The sequence below is a fragment of the Aythya ferina genome (assembly GCF_964211825.1).
Source record: "Aythya ferina genome assembly, chromosome: Z".
Taxonomy (NCBI): Eukaryota; Metazoa; Chordata; class Aves; order Anseriformes; family Anatidae; genus Aythya; species Aythya ferina.
In genome coordinates this window covers 31,414,850-31,429,055 of record NC_140299.1, presented here as the reverse complement: position 1 = coordinate 31,429,055, position 14,206 = coordinate 31,414,850, and the positions used below count along the sequence as shown (strand labels likewise).

The 14,206-nt window shown below is 40.3% G+C and overlaps 1 protein-coding gene across 18 annotated transcripts in view; it reads left to right on the top strand.

Moving 5' to 3' along the window:
* PTPRD (protein tyrosine phosphatase receptor type D) overlaps positions 1–14,206 on the top strand; it is a 1,303,784-nt gene that overhangs the window by 1,284,676 nt on the left and 4,902 nt on the right. For all 18 annotated transcript variants that reach the window (XM_084505446.1, XM_084505445.1, XM_084505434.1 and 15 more), the window contains 2 exons: positions 3,797–3,951; positions 8,118–8,253. In XM_084505446.1, the coding sequence (XP_084361572.1) occupies positions 3,797–3,951; positions 8,118–8,253 (291 nt within the window). The remainder of the gene's footprint in view (positions 1–3,796; positions 3,952–8,117; positions 8,254–14,206) is intronic.

The window sequence follows — 14,206 nt, the reverse complement described above, 5'->3', positions numbered from 1 at the left end:
AGCTACAGTGCTGCTTTTAATATAAGTTTCCAGTAAAATTAGGTACTACTGATAGTTAACTAGATTGTATTGTCACTATCCAAGTCAACATACCAACATTTTAATTTAGCAAGTAAGACTTAAGTGTGTGTTTATGAAAACTAATTGTAGATACCCTTTGAATCTAATTTTGCATTCTGTTTGTAATCTAGTAAGGAAAAACTAAATGATAACTTCTCTAACTTTTTGTGCCTAACAGAATTGGAGAATGGGCTCCTAACATCACTTTTTAACCACACTTATAATTGTAGACAGTCAAACCAGAACTGTGCTGATAGTCTTTACAGATTGTCTATTAAATGCCTTTCAAGCTGAGAAATGTCTTATGTGACATAGTTTACCTAGCTCAGATCAGAGAATAGCAATTATAACAAAAAGCCACAGATGCAGTTGAAAGAAAATGTTCAAAAAGTGTACATATGCCCAAAAAGTTCATTCTGGAGTTTGTAATAAACTATGATAATTGTAAGAGTTGTATACTTACATCTAGCAAACCAATAACAAGTCAGAAAGGGTTAAATAGCTTAATTTGCCAGAAACAGTTTTCTTGATCTGACTTTTAATATGCCTCTTTTTAAAAGTGCCAACCATGTGTGCATCTTGACAGTTCTTTTGTGCCATCTTGCAATCACATATTACTGCTTCTCAAGTTAAATAATAATAATAGTTTAAGAAGAAGAAGAAGAAGAAGAAGAAGAAGAAGAAGAAGATGAAGAAGAAGAAGAAGAAGAAGAAGAAGAAGAAGAAGAAGAAGAAGAAGAAGAAGAAAAAAAATTCTGTGTGTTAATGGTCCCAATTTGTTAAATAACTCCCTCTTAAGCTTAAAGGGCCATCTTAAATTTTCTAAGAAACTATAGTTCACTACAAATTTACTGGAAACAGTAAGGACTACTTGCCAAAATGTATGTTATAGTTTTCATCTAGTTAGGCTCTTACTGTCACACCCAGTAATTTAGACCATCTAACTGAATTGTTATAATCAGAGGACAGCAAGTATTGCAGTGTTTGTAACTCTTTATCTCCAAGACCATTTGTACTGTTAGAATACCATCAGTGCTCTGGAAGAGCTGAGTTGGCCAATTATTCCACAGGGACAACAAAGGAGCACGCTGCCTTTGTAGGCAGCACGAACAAGTGTTTGGTGTGGAACTCCCTGTTTTTTCTGGAACTGAGCTGTGAATTGTTGTAAGGTGAAATTGACCTCTGTAAGTGTTTCAATCTACTGATTCTGCTGCTTTATACTCACTTTCTCTGTAAACTCCAAAGGTCAATATGCTGGGGCAGTCTCATTTAACACTGAACTATTAGTGATGACTGCAAGAAAGTATTATAAATTCTACAGCCTCATGAAAAGACAACTGAATATCCCCTGTGAGGATCATGAAGAAATCCAAATGATCAGTCAGCCAACACATATTAAAAGCTCTGTGCTTCACACAGGGATCTGAAAGTTCATTTGCTGATACTTCTTGCCCTGTGTGTGCTAACTGTGACAATATTTGAAAGTAAAGATTTAATTAAATTTGGCATTTATATTTGGACTGCTATTGGCAACCATTACATTAAAGAAAGCATCACTATTTATAATGTCAGTAGCAAAGGGAATTAAGAAATTACAGATCAGTTCCCAATGTGCTGTAGTGCTAGTCTAACGTCAGACTAACTGACTTTACTTCTGTGCTCATTAAATAGCATTAAATAACAGAAATTACGGCTATTGTAACTAAATGAGAACAGTTTTCACAGACTTGCACCAGACTGCTGAGTTATTACTATCATGAAACATATACCAATACAGTTATTTAGACACAAATGACATACAAATACTTGCCATCAAATCTATTTCAAAAATAGAATTTTGTGGTCTTCCCTAGACTTAAGTAAAGCAGCATATTTGTCATCCTTTCAACCCCCTAAAAAGTTACTGTTGTTCTAGGCTAATTCCCATGAGTGTCAGAAATCACCAGTTTCCTTCTCAACTGACAAGTTGCAAGCAAGTCAGACTTAAGTTTTTTGTTTCTTTACGCTGGGGTAGTGGGAAGTCATTTGGGAGGGAATCAACCTACTGCTTTATCTTCTTGATTAATTAATATCATGTGCCTATAGCTGTTGGAAAGATGCAGTTTCATTATGCCATTTTGAGGAAAAATAGTATTGCAGAGGTTATTATGAGAGAAGTCAGCATTAACAAAATGTCATTTCTGATAGATACTTTTTTCTCCTGAACTTTACTAGAAAAAAAAATCGGTAAACATTTTTTTTTAATAGATAATAAATTAATAAATATTTATTTATTTATTTATTTATTTATTTGGTGGCCAAAAACATTCTGCAGAAACAGACTGTCAATTGTCACAGTGAATAGGAACAGAACAGGCAGTAAATCCAGCAAGAGTGTGTGTGTTCTTTCACAGTATTGTGGCTGGCACACACACTTATTTTCTGCTTTCTTACTCAGGTGAGATATGGGAGGCAAAAACCCATAGTACCAGAGGAAACATAAAAGTAAAGTACTGTTTTATTTTTCCTTTGGATATTTTTAAAATCACTTCTACTCCATTTCAAAGGTCTGTAATAGCTGTGTGCTTGTGGTCGACAAAAAGAAAAAAAAAAAAAAGAAAAAAAATTGTTCTTGCCTCCAGCATAACTTGTTGATTTTGAGATCTCCACATTTCAATTTTTCATGAGTTTCACTTGGTACAAGACCATTTTGAAAATGTTGCAGGTCAGTGCTAAGTAAAAAATAACATGGCCAGAGGCACTAGTTTACATCAGTACTTCGATTTATGCCCATGCTTTTAAATATTTTAGCTGTAGAGACTCATATTGTCAAAGTTGTGAAGAACAATTTTTGAAAATTGAGAACACATTTACTTCATCCATTTGTATTGTATTTTTTTCCTGACTATTTACACCTTAAATAGGTGTACAGCAAGAGTTGAAGCTTGTAGTGAGCTTTAATATTTCCTGTGGCTTTATTATAAATATAATAAAGCTTTAATGTTGTCCAGTTTTCAGTAATCGTGTTAGTATTCCTAACTAAAGGGAATGAACAGCTTCAGCTGACTTGTTTTTAGAGAGGAAGCCTTTTTTTAATTTTTTTTTTTTTTTTTTCTAGATTTTTACTGGCTCTGAGCTATTAGTGAATGCAATTACAATGATTGAAAGGATATTTATTATTTGTTAAAAAACTGACTCCTGTTGACCCTCTTCTTCCAGTTAAATGTATGACTCACAAAAAGCACAGTGCTGTTAAAGATATCCTCTGCAAATAGGACAATGACTAAACAAGTCTTATAAGTGAAGATATTCCTGCCATGCAGTAGAATATATTCCTTATGAAACAGAGGGGCAGATTAAATGGCCTTATTCCACCTGTTTTATGTTAGAATAAATTTTCAGTCCAAAGGATTCAAATCAATCATATAAGCTGGTGAGATGGTTATGTCTTCAGCCTCAAACATTTGCACAAGCAAAATATCAGATAACTATCATATCCAATGCAGAAAGAAATCTTTACGATGCTGTAGTTAATGAAAATGCACTTTTGTGCCATTGTGTCCAAAAGCACCAGGAAGTACTGTGATCGAAGGCATCTTCATAAATATGATCATGGCTATTTTCCTCCCTTGCCCCTCTCTCCCCATCTTCTCCCATGCCCTCATGTCCTCATGATTGTCTTTCTGGTTGTTGGCTGGCTGGCTAGTAGTCACTGGGACATTCTTTGGGAATATATTGTTTGTGTCTTTTGTTTAAGGATGGCCAGTCTCGAACAGTGAGGCAGTTCCAGTTCACAGACTGGCCAGAACAAGGAGTGCCGAAGTCTGGAGAAGGATTTATTGACTTCATTGGCCAAGTGCATAAAACAAAGGAGCAGTTTGGTCAGGATGGACCAATCTCTGTTCACTGCAGGTAAGTAAACAAAGCCTCAAAACAATTATGCAGATTGCTATTTATTTATTTATTTTTAATATATAATGTATATAAGTGGAGTTCCATAGGTGTACTATCAGAAAAGCAATCAAAGAGAATACAAAAATAGGAAAACATAGGATTGCTTTACAAACTGGAAACTGTTTTGTGATATAATCCCATTCATACTAACAAGGATCTTCTGAAATACGTAGAAAAGAGGTATTTTACTTCCTTTAAAATTGTCTCTTATTCAAGAAAAAAACAGTATCTTCAATGCTACACCCAAAAAGCAGTAGGAAGGGCCTTATCACAGGCTGCTATGTTTAATCTTTTTTTTTTTCTACTTGTAATTAAAAGTGAGGCTGTTGCATTGGTAGGAATTATTAGTTGTAAACAAGATGCTTGCTTATATGTTGCTCTCTAATAGCAACCAAGAAAAGCCAGAGAAAAATGGTAGCTACCTCAGGAAAGTGAGTAAAACAGTCAAAAAAACATTGAGGTTTAGATTGGGGATTTTGAATTTCAGAATATAATGCCCATTTTTTCATGTGATGAGTTCCATCGATACCTTTACAGCTCATACATAGATGAAAACAGCTTGGAGGGTTTGTAGAAATAATCCAGAGTGGTCTTTTTTAATATTCTTGTTTGTTTTTAATTTCTACAGTATTCTAAAGTGTGTAGCAGATGGCCAAAAATATTATCTTTACCTTTTATCTGTTATTTAATAAATTGCTTTCTATAAATTCCATTAGATTTTAGATACTCATTTTGCAACATGAAATTATATTTTTGCTAGATTAAATATTATTTATATAACAGAGATGGAAAATACTGATATAGGTTCCAAATTCTTTCTGCAAGCCAAGTAAGGCATCAATAGTAGCATGAAGACAAAATGACCAAGATGAGCATATGAATGAGCATATGAACGTAGGAATGTACAGCGTGAGAGAAATTCTTGTTCTTCCAAAGCCAGCAGCAGCCAAAAGTTACTTATGTGCTTTAACAGAGAGAGAACATATGCTCCCCTATGCATTCTTGTGCTCCCTAATCTGTTAGACTAATATACATGTATTAAATATACTCAACAACTTGAATCCTACATTTTCTGTGCACCTAATACATTTCGTGGCCTACAAAGAAGAACAATAAGATTTCAGAGCAGAGTCTGGGATTCAAATGGCAAAGGAAGATGGACAGCCATGATAGGAACAAAACTTATTCTTCCTGACATAAATGACTTCAGAGAGCAGAGAAGTATTAATCAATATTTATGCCTGTATGCAGACATACATAAGAAAGTGAATTGACAATGTTCTCTGTTTTTTGTACCATACAAATTTGTCAACTCATAACTGAACTGATAACCTACATACAGTAGGTTATGCGGCACTTCCAAGTAAGTGTGATCTTTCATGCTGAAATTATGGAGATTTCTACCCTTGGCTTTGATAGAAACAAAGTCAAATCCAATATAATTCATCATGGTTTTGTCTTTAAATGTATTAACATCATCATCATGAGAGTTTAGATATCAGTAATACTAATCATCATTATAAATGCTAGTCAACTTACATAAATAGTGGATATCATCAGCAAATTAGTAAGTTTATTTGCTTATTTCAGGAAGTATAAGATCCAGTTTCCTAGCCCATAAGGAATTATTTTAAAGATGACTCTAGTTTGTACCATAATTTTTAAGAATTTCTGCTGTAGAAATTCTTCAAATAAATTCCTCTAGTGTCACTTCCGTGTAGTTTGCATCCCATTTTATACATTATTTGCGAGTTTTCTTTCTGTATTACACAGAAAACCATGTTCTGGCAACAGTGTGTTATTATGTAAAATTTCTAAACTCATAAGGCATTTTATTAAAAAATAGTTAAAATAGCAGAAGACTGTTCACCCTGAAGCAAAATTTTCATCTGAAGCAATCTTAAGCATTTACAGTTATGTGAGCTTTTAGCTAAGGAAGATCACCCTTTCCCAACAGGCATTGAAGATGTATTTTTAACAAACTCTTATACAAAAACATCAGTACTTGCTCTTGGTTTATTAAAGTAATCTAAGTTTGGTGTCTGTTTAAACTTTGTTGAATTGTAATGCTAAGCTAGCATTATCATGGAGTATTTCCTTCACCATTTACTAAACTCAGGATTCTTTAAGACCTTTGCTTCATTACTTTGTTAATTGTTGTGATAGAACTCAATTTGTTGTTTGACTCACACTGAAGGAAATCAGCTGATCATTAAAAATGCTGCTAGTACTGATGCATACTTCCATCACTCTAGAAATACTGAACATCTTGTAGTAGGAATTGAAACCATGTTAAAATTGTTTGTCACTCAGCTGAAATTGGGTCAGTTTCCTACAAACTTTACAAAAATATTACATTAAATGGATGCTTTGGTTCTGCAAGTGCTGAATAGAGATCTTTCCACATTAGTCAATATTCCTTATTAAGAATCTGTGTTTCTGAGTACATCTCCAGATCCTTTTTGGTTTCTTAAGAACACAAGGGAACAAACTAATTCTTTTCTCTTCCTGAGTTAAAGAGCTAGGAATAATTTTTTGAAGTAATAGAGATTTGACAAGTGTCTAGTGTAGAAGTACTCATATATTTAGAAAGACCTACTTTTTTTTTTTTTTTTTTTTTTTTTTTTTTTTTTTTTTGAGCTCTTTAGATAGATGGTTGAATACAAAGGAGCAAAGGATCAAGGTGGTAATCTGCCTTCATTCTTCTGCTGATCACTTTCTGTGCTGTTTGGTTTAGGTCACACTGTCTTCAGCTCTTAAAATCCAGGCAGGTTCCAATGATCTTTTTCCAGGATTATTTCAGAATGGTTCTTAAACAAACCAAGCTCTCTAATTTACATCATCAAGGAAAGGAGACCTTACAGTCCAATCTAGATCTCCAGGAACTTTACCATCACGTATAGGTAAATGAGTGTTAAGAGTTACGGTATTTTATCAAATTAGGTAATTAGGTATAAAGTGTCCTTTGGCTTCAGTTCTCCAAAGGCACACAGGTTCTGTAAAGTTTCTAAATCCAATCAAAGGTATTTCATAGCCCTAGAAGTGCACTGATCTAGACTAAAAAATAAAATACCATCATTGGACATTTTCTTTCCATGTTAGTCTTGTGCATTCACTCTGTGGTAGTCCATATAGACTTCTACTGTTAGAATTCTGCACCTAAGTCTATCTGGCTTTAGAAAACCTCATGAAGTGATTAACATTACCAGTAAGATGATTAGTTGCTTAATTCCCACCTATGTGAGTTCAGACTTAGGTTTTCTATGTTATGTGTCATTTTCTGAGAGTCAGCCTCAGGAATAGGTAATTGTTGAAATTTAGTAACTGGCAACTATTAGCTCTATTGATTAGAATAATTTCTATAGCTTCTTGGTAATTTCTATAGCTTCTTGGGTGTGTTAGATAATAACAAAATCCCAAGATAGAACAGAAAGCAAACAAGCTATATATTCACAGAAGTGATTCCAGGCTAATATAGACAGACATTGTTTATGTGTATCAGTATTTGTAAGCTAAAGATCCAGATTGCCAGACTTGAATAAAGACTGTCTTAGGTTTTGCTTGTATCTGTTGTTTAAGTTGTAGCGTGTATATGAACAATTTCAATGTAAATTGAAAGTCCACTGACAGTGTCTACCTGAACTATGGTCACACTGAAGGTGTGCAAAATAGAAGCTATATATGAACAAGTCAAATAAAAAAAAAAAAAAAAAAATAATAATAATAATAATAAAAGTAGCAAAATACTTTGTTATCTTTTTCTTTTGTCATTTCCAGTGTAGATCACTGACAACAAATGCTCTTATTTTTCTTCACCATACACTGATTACTGTATATCTGGATCAACAAACGAAGTCACTTTGCAATGAAGACTGGAAAGTCAGGAAGTACTTAGTAGCATGTGAAGTTGGCTTGAGAGCAATTATTCTTTTAAATACAATGTGGTAGTTTGCTGTGGAATTTTGCTTAGTGAGCCTTTCGTTGTATAGAAATCTGTACACATATGGTGTGTTGTATCCACAGATAATATGCCAGCCAATTTTTTCAGCATTAACTGTCAATTAAAATTCCTTTTTTTTTTTTTCTTTCTTTCCTCTTCTTTTTTTCTTCTATTATTGCAACAGTGCGGGTGTTGGAAGAACTGGAGTATTCATAACCCTGAGCATTGTGTTAGAAAGAATGAGATATGAAGGTGTTGTAGATATCTTCCAGACTGTCAAAATGTTAAGGACGCAGCGGCCAGCCATGGTACAGACAGAGGTGAGGAAAACAGTTTTAATGTACAATGGTAATGGAAAAGGAGGGGTATTTTCATACAAAAAAATGAACATATAGAGACTGTATAAAATTTGGTTGTATCTATACCTTTAATTGTATAGTGATTATGTGAATACAGTGTAAAATCAGCTATAAAAGTATTGCATGTACTATTTCCTCTTTCCTTTTATGGCAGTAACATAACTTCCTGCTGGCTGTGGAAGAAAAGAAATCATTTCAGTAGTGGAGCCTATCTTCTGATAGTTGAAGAAAACTATTTTCCCAGAAGCACTACCTATTTTCTTTTGATCCTTTCCTTTGTGGCAGAAATATGCAATGATAAAGGAGTCAACTTGTTTCTGCAGATTGATTCAAAAACATTTTGTTCCAAGAGCAAAGTATTGGTCATTGCTTCAGAATTAGCCTGTATTATTTTCATAATTATCTTGACTCTGGGTCATCAAGCGACTGTTTTGCCTGAAAATCATAATGGTAAATTCAGCATCAGGAAAGCTATCATATAAATAATTTCCATGCTAGCAATAGTGCTATACAGAAATATGAAGAGGAACAAGCAGCATGAACTTATTTCTTATGCCCGGATGCATACTGTCTCATGCCATAAAGAATACTTAAATATTGTCAGCATGTGCTTAATTTCTACTTAAATTTCTGAACAGGACACTTGAACTAAGCTGTAGTTCATTAGTTGGACTGTAGTCAGGGGGAAGGCCAACAAGGTGGACATCCTGGTGGGGGTCTGTTATAGACTGCCAAACCAGGATAAAGAGACAGGTGAGGTACTCCACAAGCAGCTGGCAGAAGTCACACAGTCACCAGCCCTTGATCTCATGGGGGACAATGGCAAGGCCGGAGGATAAGGCAATGGCCCAGCTGAAGTGCATCTACACCAATGCACGCAGCATGGGTAACAAACAGGAGGAGCTGGAAGCCATCGTGCGGCAGGCAGGCTACGACTTGGTTGCCATCACGGAGACATGGTGGGACCAGTCTCATGACTGGAGTGCTGCAATGCCTGGCTATAAGCTCTATAGAAGGGACAGGCAGCATAGAAGGGGTGGTGGTGTGGCTCTCTATATTAGAGAGTCTTTCGAGGCTGTAGAACTCGAGGTTGGGAATGACAAGGTCGAGTCCCTTTGGGTTAGGATCGGCAGGGACAACAAGGCTAGTGTCCTGGTCGGGGTCTGCTATAGACCGCCGAACCAGGATGAGGAGACGGATGAGGAATTCTACAGGCAGCTGACAGAGGTTGCAAAATCATCAGCTCTTGTACTCGTGGGGGACTTCAACTTCCCTGACATATCCTGGAAGCACAACACAGCCCTGAGAAAGCAGTCTAGGAGGTTTCTGGAGAGCGTGGAAGATAGCTTCCTGACGCAGCTGGTTAGTGAGCCTACCAGGGGAGGTGCCCCGCTAGACCTTCTCTTCGCGAACAGAGAAGGACTGGTGGAGGACGTGATCGTCGGGAGCTGTCTAGGGCAGAGTGACCACGCAATGGTGGAGTTCACTATTCTTGGCGAGGCCAGGAAGGGGACCAGTAAAACCGCTGTATTGGACTTTCGGAGGGCTGACTTTGAGCTGCTCAGGACATTGGTTGGTGGAGTCCCTTGGGAGGCGGTTCTGAAGGGCAGAGGGGTCCAGGAAGGCTGGGCGCTCTTCAAGAGGGAAGTCTTAATGGCGCAGGAACGGTCTGTTCCCACGTGCCCAAAGACGAGCTGGCGGGGAAGAAGACCGGCCTGGCTCAACAGAGAATTGTGGCTTGATCTTAGGAGGAAAAAGAGGGTTTATAAGCTTTGGAAAAGTGGGCAGGCCACTAAGGAGGACTTTAAAGAAGTAGCGAGGCTGTGCAGGGACAAAATTAGGAAGGCCAAAGCTCATCTGGAGCTCAATCTGGCTACTGCCGTTAAAGATAACAAAAAACGTTTCTATAAATACATCAACACAAAAAGGAGGACTAAGGAGAATCTCCATCCTTTACTGGATGCGGGGGGAAACTTAGTTACAAGAGATGAGGAAAAGGCGGAGGTGCTCAATGCCTTCTTTGCCTCAGTCTTTAGCGGCAATACCGGATGTTCTCTGGATACCCAGTACCCTGAGCTGGTGGAAGGGGATGGGGAGCAGGATGTGGCCCTCATTATCCATGAAGAACTGGTTGGTGACCTACTACGGCACTTAGATGTGCACAAGTCGATGGGGCCAGATGGGATCCACCCAAGGGTACTGAGGGAACTGGCAGAGGAGCTGGCCAAGCCGCTGTCCATCATTTATCAACAGTCCTGGCTATCGGGGGAGGTCCCAATCGACTGGCGGCTAGCAAACGTGATGCCCATCTACAAGAAGGGCCGGAGGGCAGACCCAGGAAACTACAGGCCTGTCAGTTTGACCTCAGTGCCAGGAAAGCTCATGGAGCAGATCCTCCTGAGAGTCATCATGCAGCACTTGAAGGGGAAGCAGGCGATCAGGCCCAGTCAGCATGGCTTTATGAAAGGCAGGTCATGCCTGACGAACCTGATCTCCTTCTATGACAGAGTGACGCGCTGGGTGGATGAGGGAAAGGCTGTGGATGTGGTCTACCTTGACTTCAGCAAGGCTTTTGACACCGTCTCCCACAGCATTCTCCTCAAGAAACTGGCTGCTCTTGGCTTGGACTGGCGCACGCTTCGTTGGGTTAGAAACTGGCTGGATAGCCGGGCCCAAAGAGTCGTGGTGAATGGAGCCAAGTCCAGTTGGAGGCCAGTCACTAGTGGCGTCCCCCAGGGCTCGGTGCTGGGGCCGGTCCTCTTTAATATCTTCATCGATGATCTGGACGAGGGCATCGAGTGCACCCTCAGTAAGTTCGCAGATGACACCAAGTTAGGTGCGTGTGTCGATCTGCTTGAGGGTAGGAAAGCTCTGCAGGAGGATCTGGATAGGCTGCACCGATGGGCTGAGGTCAACTGCATGAAGTTTAACAAGGCCAAGTGCCGGGTCCTGCACCTGGGGCGCAATAACCCCAAGCAGAGCTACAGGCTGGGAGAGGAATGGTTGGAAAGCTGCCAGGCAGAGAAGGACCTGGGAGTGATGGTGGACAGTCGGCTGAATATGAGCCAGCAGTGTGCTCAGGTGGCCAAGAAGGCCAACGGCATCCTGGCTTGTATTAGGAACAGCGTGACCAGCAGGGCTAGGGAGGTGATCGTCCCCCTGTACTCAGCTCTGGTGAGGCCGCACCTCGAGTACTGTGTTCAGTTTTGGGCCCCTCGCTACAAGAAGGACATCGAGGTGCTTGAGCGGGTGCAGAGAAGGGCGACGAAGCTGGTGAGGGGCCTGGAGAACAAGTCCTACGAGGAGCGGCTGAGGGAGCTGGGCTTGTTCAGCCTGGAGAAGAGGAGGCTCAGGGGCGACCTTATTGCTCTTTACAGATACCTTAAAGGAGGCTGTAGAGAGGTGGGGGTTGGCCTGTTCTCCCACGTGCCTGGTGACAGGACGAGGGGGAATGGGCTTAAGTTGAGCCAGGGGAGTTTTAGGCTAGATGTTAGGAAGAACTTCTTTACAGAAAGGGTTGTGAGGCATTGGAACAGGCTGCCCAGGGAAGTGGTGGAGTCACCATCCCTGGAAGTCTTCAAAAGACGCTTAGATGTAGAGCTTAGGGATATGGTTTAGTGGAGGGCTGTTAGCGTTAGGTTGGAGGTTGGACTCGATGACCTTGAGGTCTCTTCCAACCTAGAAAATTCTGTGTGAAGAAGGGACTTCAGCTTCCTGGACATATGCTGGAAACATAATGCAGCCTAGAGAAAGCAGTCTAGGAGGTTCCTGGACTGTGTGGAAGATTCCTGACACAGCTAGTTAGTGAGCCTACCAGGTCAGTAAAACTGCTACCTTGGACTTCTGGAGGGCAGACTTAGAACTGTTCAGGACACTGGTAGGGAGGATCCCTTGGAAGTCAGTCCTGAAGGACAAAGAGATAGGCTGTATGCTTCTCCAGAAGGAAGTCTCAAAGGTGCAGGAGCAGGCTGTTCCTATGTGTCATAAGATGAGCCATCAGGGAAGAAGACCAGTGTGGCTGAACAGGGAGATTCTACCAAGTCTCTTGTAAAAACTGAGTTTATGTCCAGTGGAAGAAGGGTCAGTCAGCTTGGGGAGAGTACAAGAAAGTTGCTAGCATATGCAAAATAAAATAAAAAAAAAAAGGCTAAAGCACAGCATGAGCTCAACCTGGCCATTGCAGTAAAAGACAACAGTAAAAGTTTTTACAAATACATAATTCCGAGGAGGGCCAAGGAGAATCTTCATCCTTTACTGGATGTGGTGGGGAATATGACTACTGAGGATAAGGAAAAGGCTGAGATTCTCAATGCTTTCTTTACATCTCTCTTTAGTTGTCAGGCCACTTATCCTCAGGGTACTCGGCCTCCTGACCTGAAAGTCTGAGACGGGGAACAGATTAAACCTCCCACGATTCTGGTGGAAACAGTAAGAGACTGACTATTCCACCTGGACTGTCACAAGTCCATGGGGCCAGATGGAATCCACCTGATGGTGCTGAGAGATATGGTGGATGTGAATGCATAGCTGCTTTCCATCATCTGTCATGTGGTGGTCATGGTCGACAAGACAGATGACTGGAGACTTGCTAATGTGACACCTTGATGCTGGGGAAAGTTACAGAACAGATTACTTTGAATACAATCACATAGCATGTGTAAGACAACCAGGGGATCAGGCCCAGTCAGCATGGGTTCATGAAAGGCAAGTCCTGCCTCATCAACCTCATCTCCTTTCTAAGATCAAGTGGCCCGCCTGGTGGATGAGGGATGGCCTGTTGATGTAGTATATCTAGAATGTATCAAAGCCTTTGACACGGTCTCCCACAGCATTCTCCTGGAGAAACTGGCAGCCCATGGCTTGGACAGATCTAGTCCAACCCTCCTTGATGACAAGCAGGATGACCTAGAGCACATTGTACAGGATGGCATCTATGCCAATGCCACCTCTTCCAGTCCTCTGTCACCATCACAGTAAAGAAATGCCCCATTATATTCAGCTGAATCATCTCATTCCAACCCTGCTGACATTGGCAGGGACACCTTCCACTAAACCAGGTTGCTCAAATCACCATCCAGCCTGGCCTTGAACAGTTCCAGAGATGGAGCATCCACAACTTGCCTGGGAAACATGTTTTGGTGCCTCACCACTGTATGAGTAAAGAATTTCTTCCATATATTTTACCTAAATCTACTCTTATTTAGCTTAATGCCATTACTCTTTGTCCTATCACTAGGACCTATCACTAGGGCCCCTGATAAAGGGTCCTTCCCCGGCTTCCTGTAGACCCCCTTTAAATACTGGAAGGTTGTTATAAGGTCTTCCCAGAGCCTTCTTTTTTTCAGGATGAGCAAACCCAGCTCCCACAGCCTGTCTTCATAGGAGAATTGCTCCAGTAATTGCTCCTCATGGCCTTCCACTGGACTCACTCTAATAAGTCCATGTCCGTCTTGTGCTGCGGGCCCCACAGCTGAATGCAGTATTCTAGGTGGGGTCTCAAAGAGCAGACTAGAAGGGGATAATCATCTCCTTCAACCTGATGATCATACTTCTTTTGATGCTGCTCACGATACAGTTGACTTTCTGGGCTGGAAACGCACACATGGCCAGCTCATGTTGAGTTTCTCATCAACTAACAGTCCCAAGTTCTTCATCTCAGGATGCTCTCGATCTGTTCTCCACCCATTTGTGCTTGTGATTGCGCCAACCCAGGTGCAGGACCTTGCACTTGACCTTGTTGAACTTTATGAGGTTCACATGGGCCCACCTCTCAAGTCTGTCCAGGTCTCCCTGGGTGGCATCATCCAACATGGTGACTTCACCACAGAGCTTGATGTCATCAACATCCTTGCTAAGGGTGCACTCAGTCTCACTGTCCGTGTCAACAACAAAGATGTTAGATATCACCAGTCCC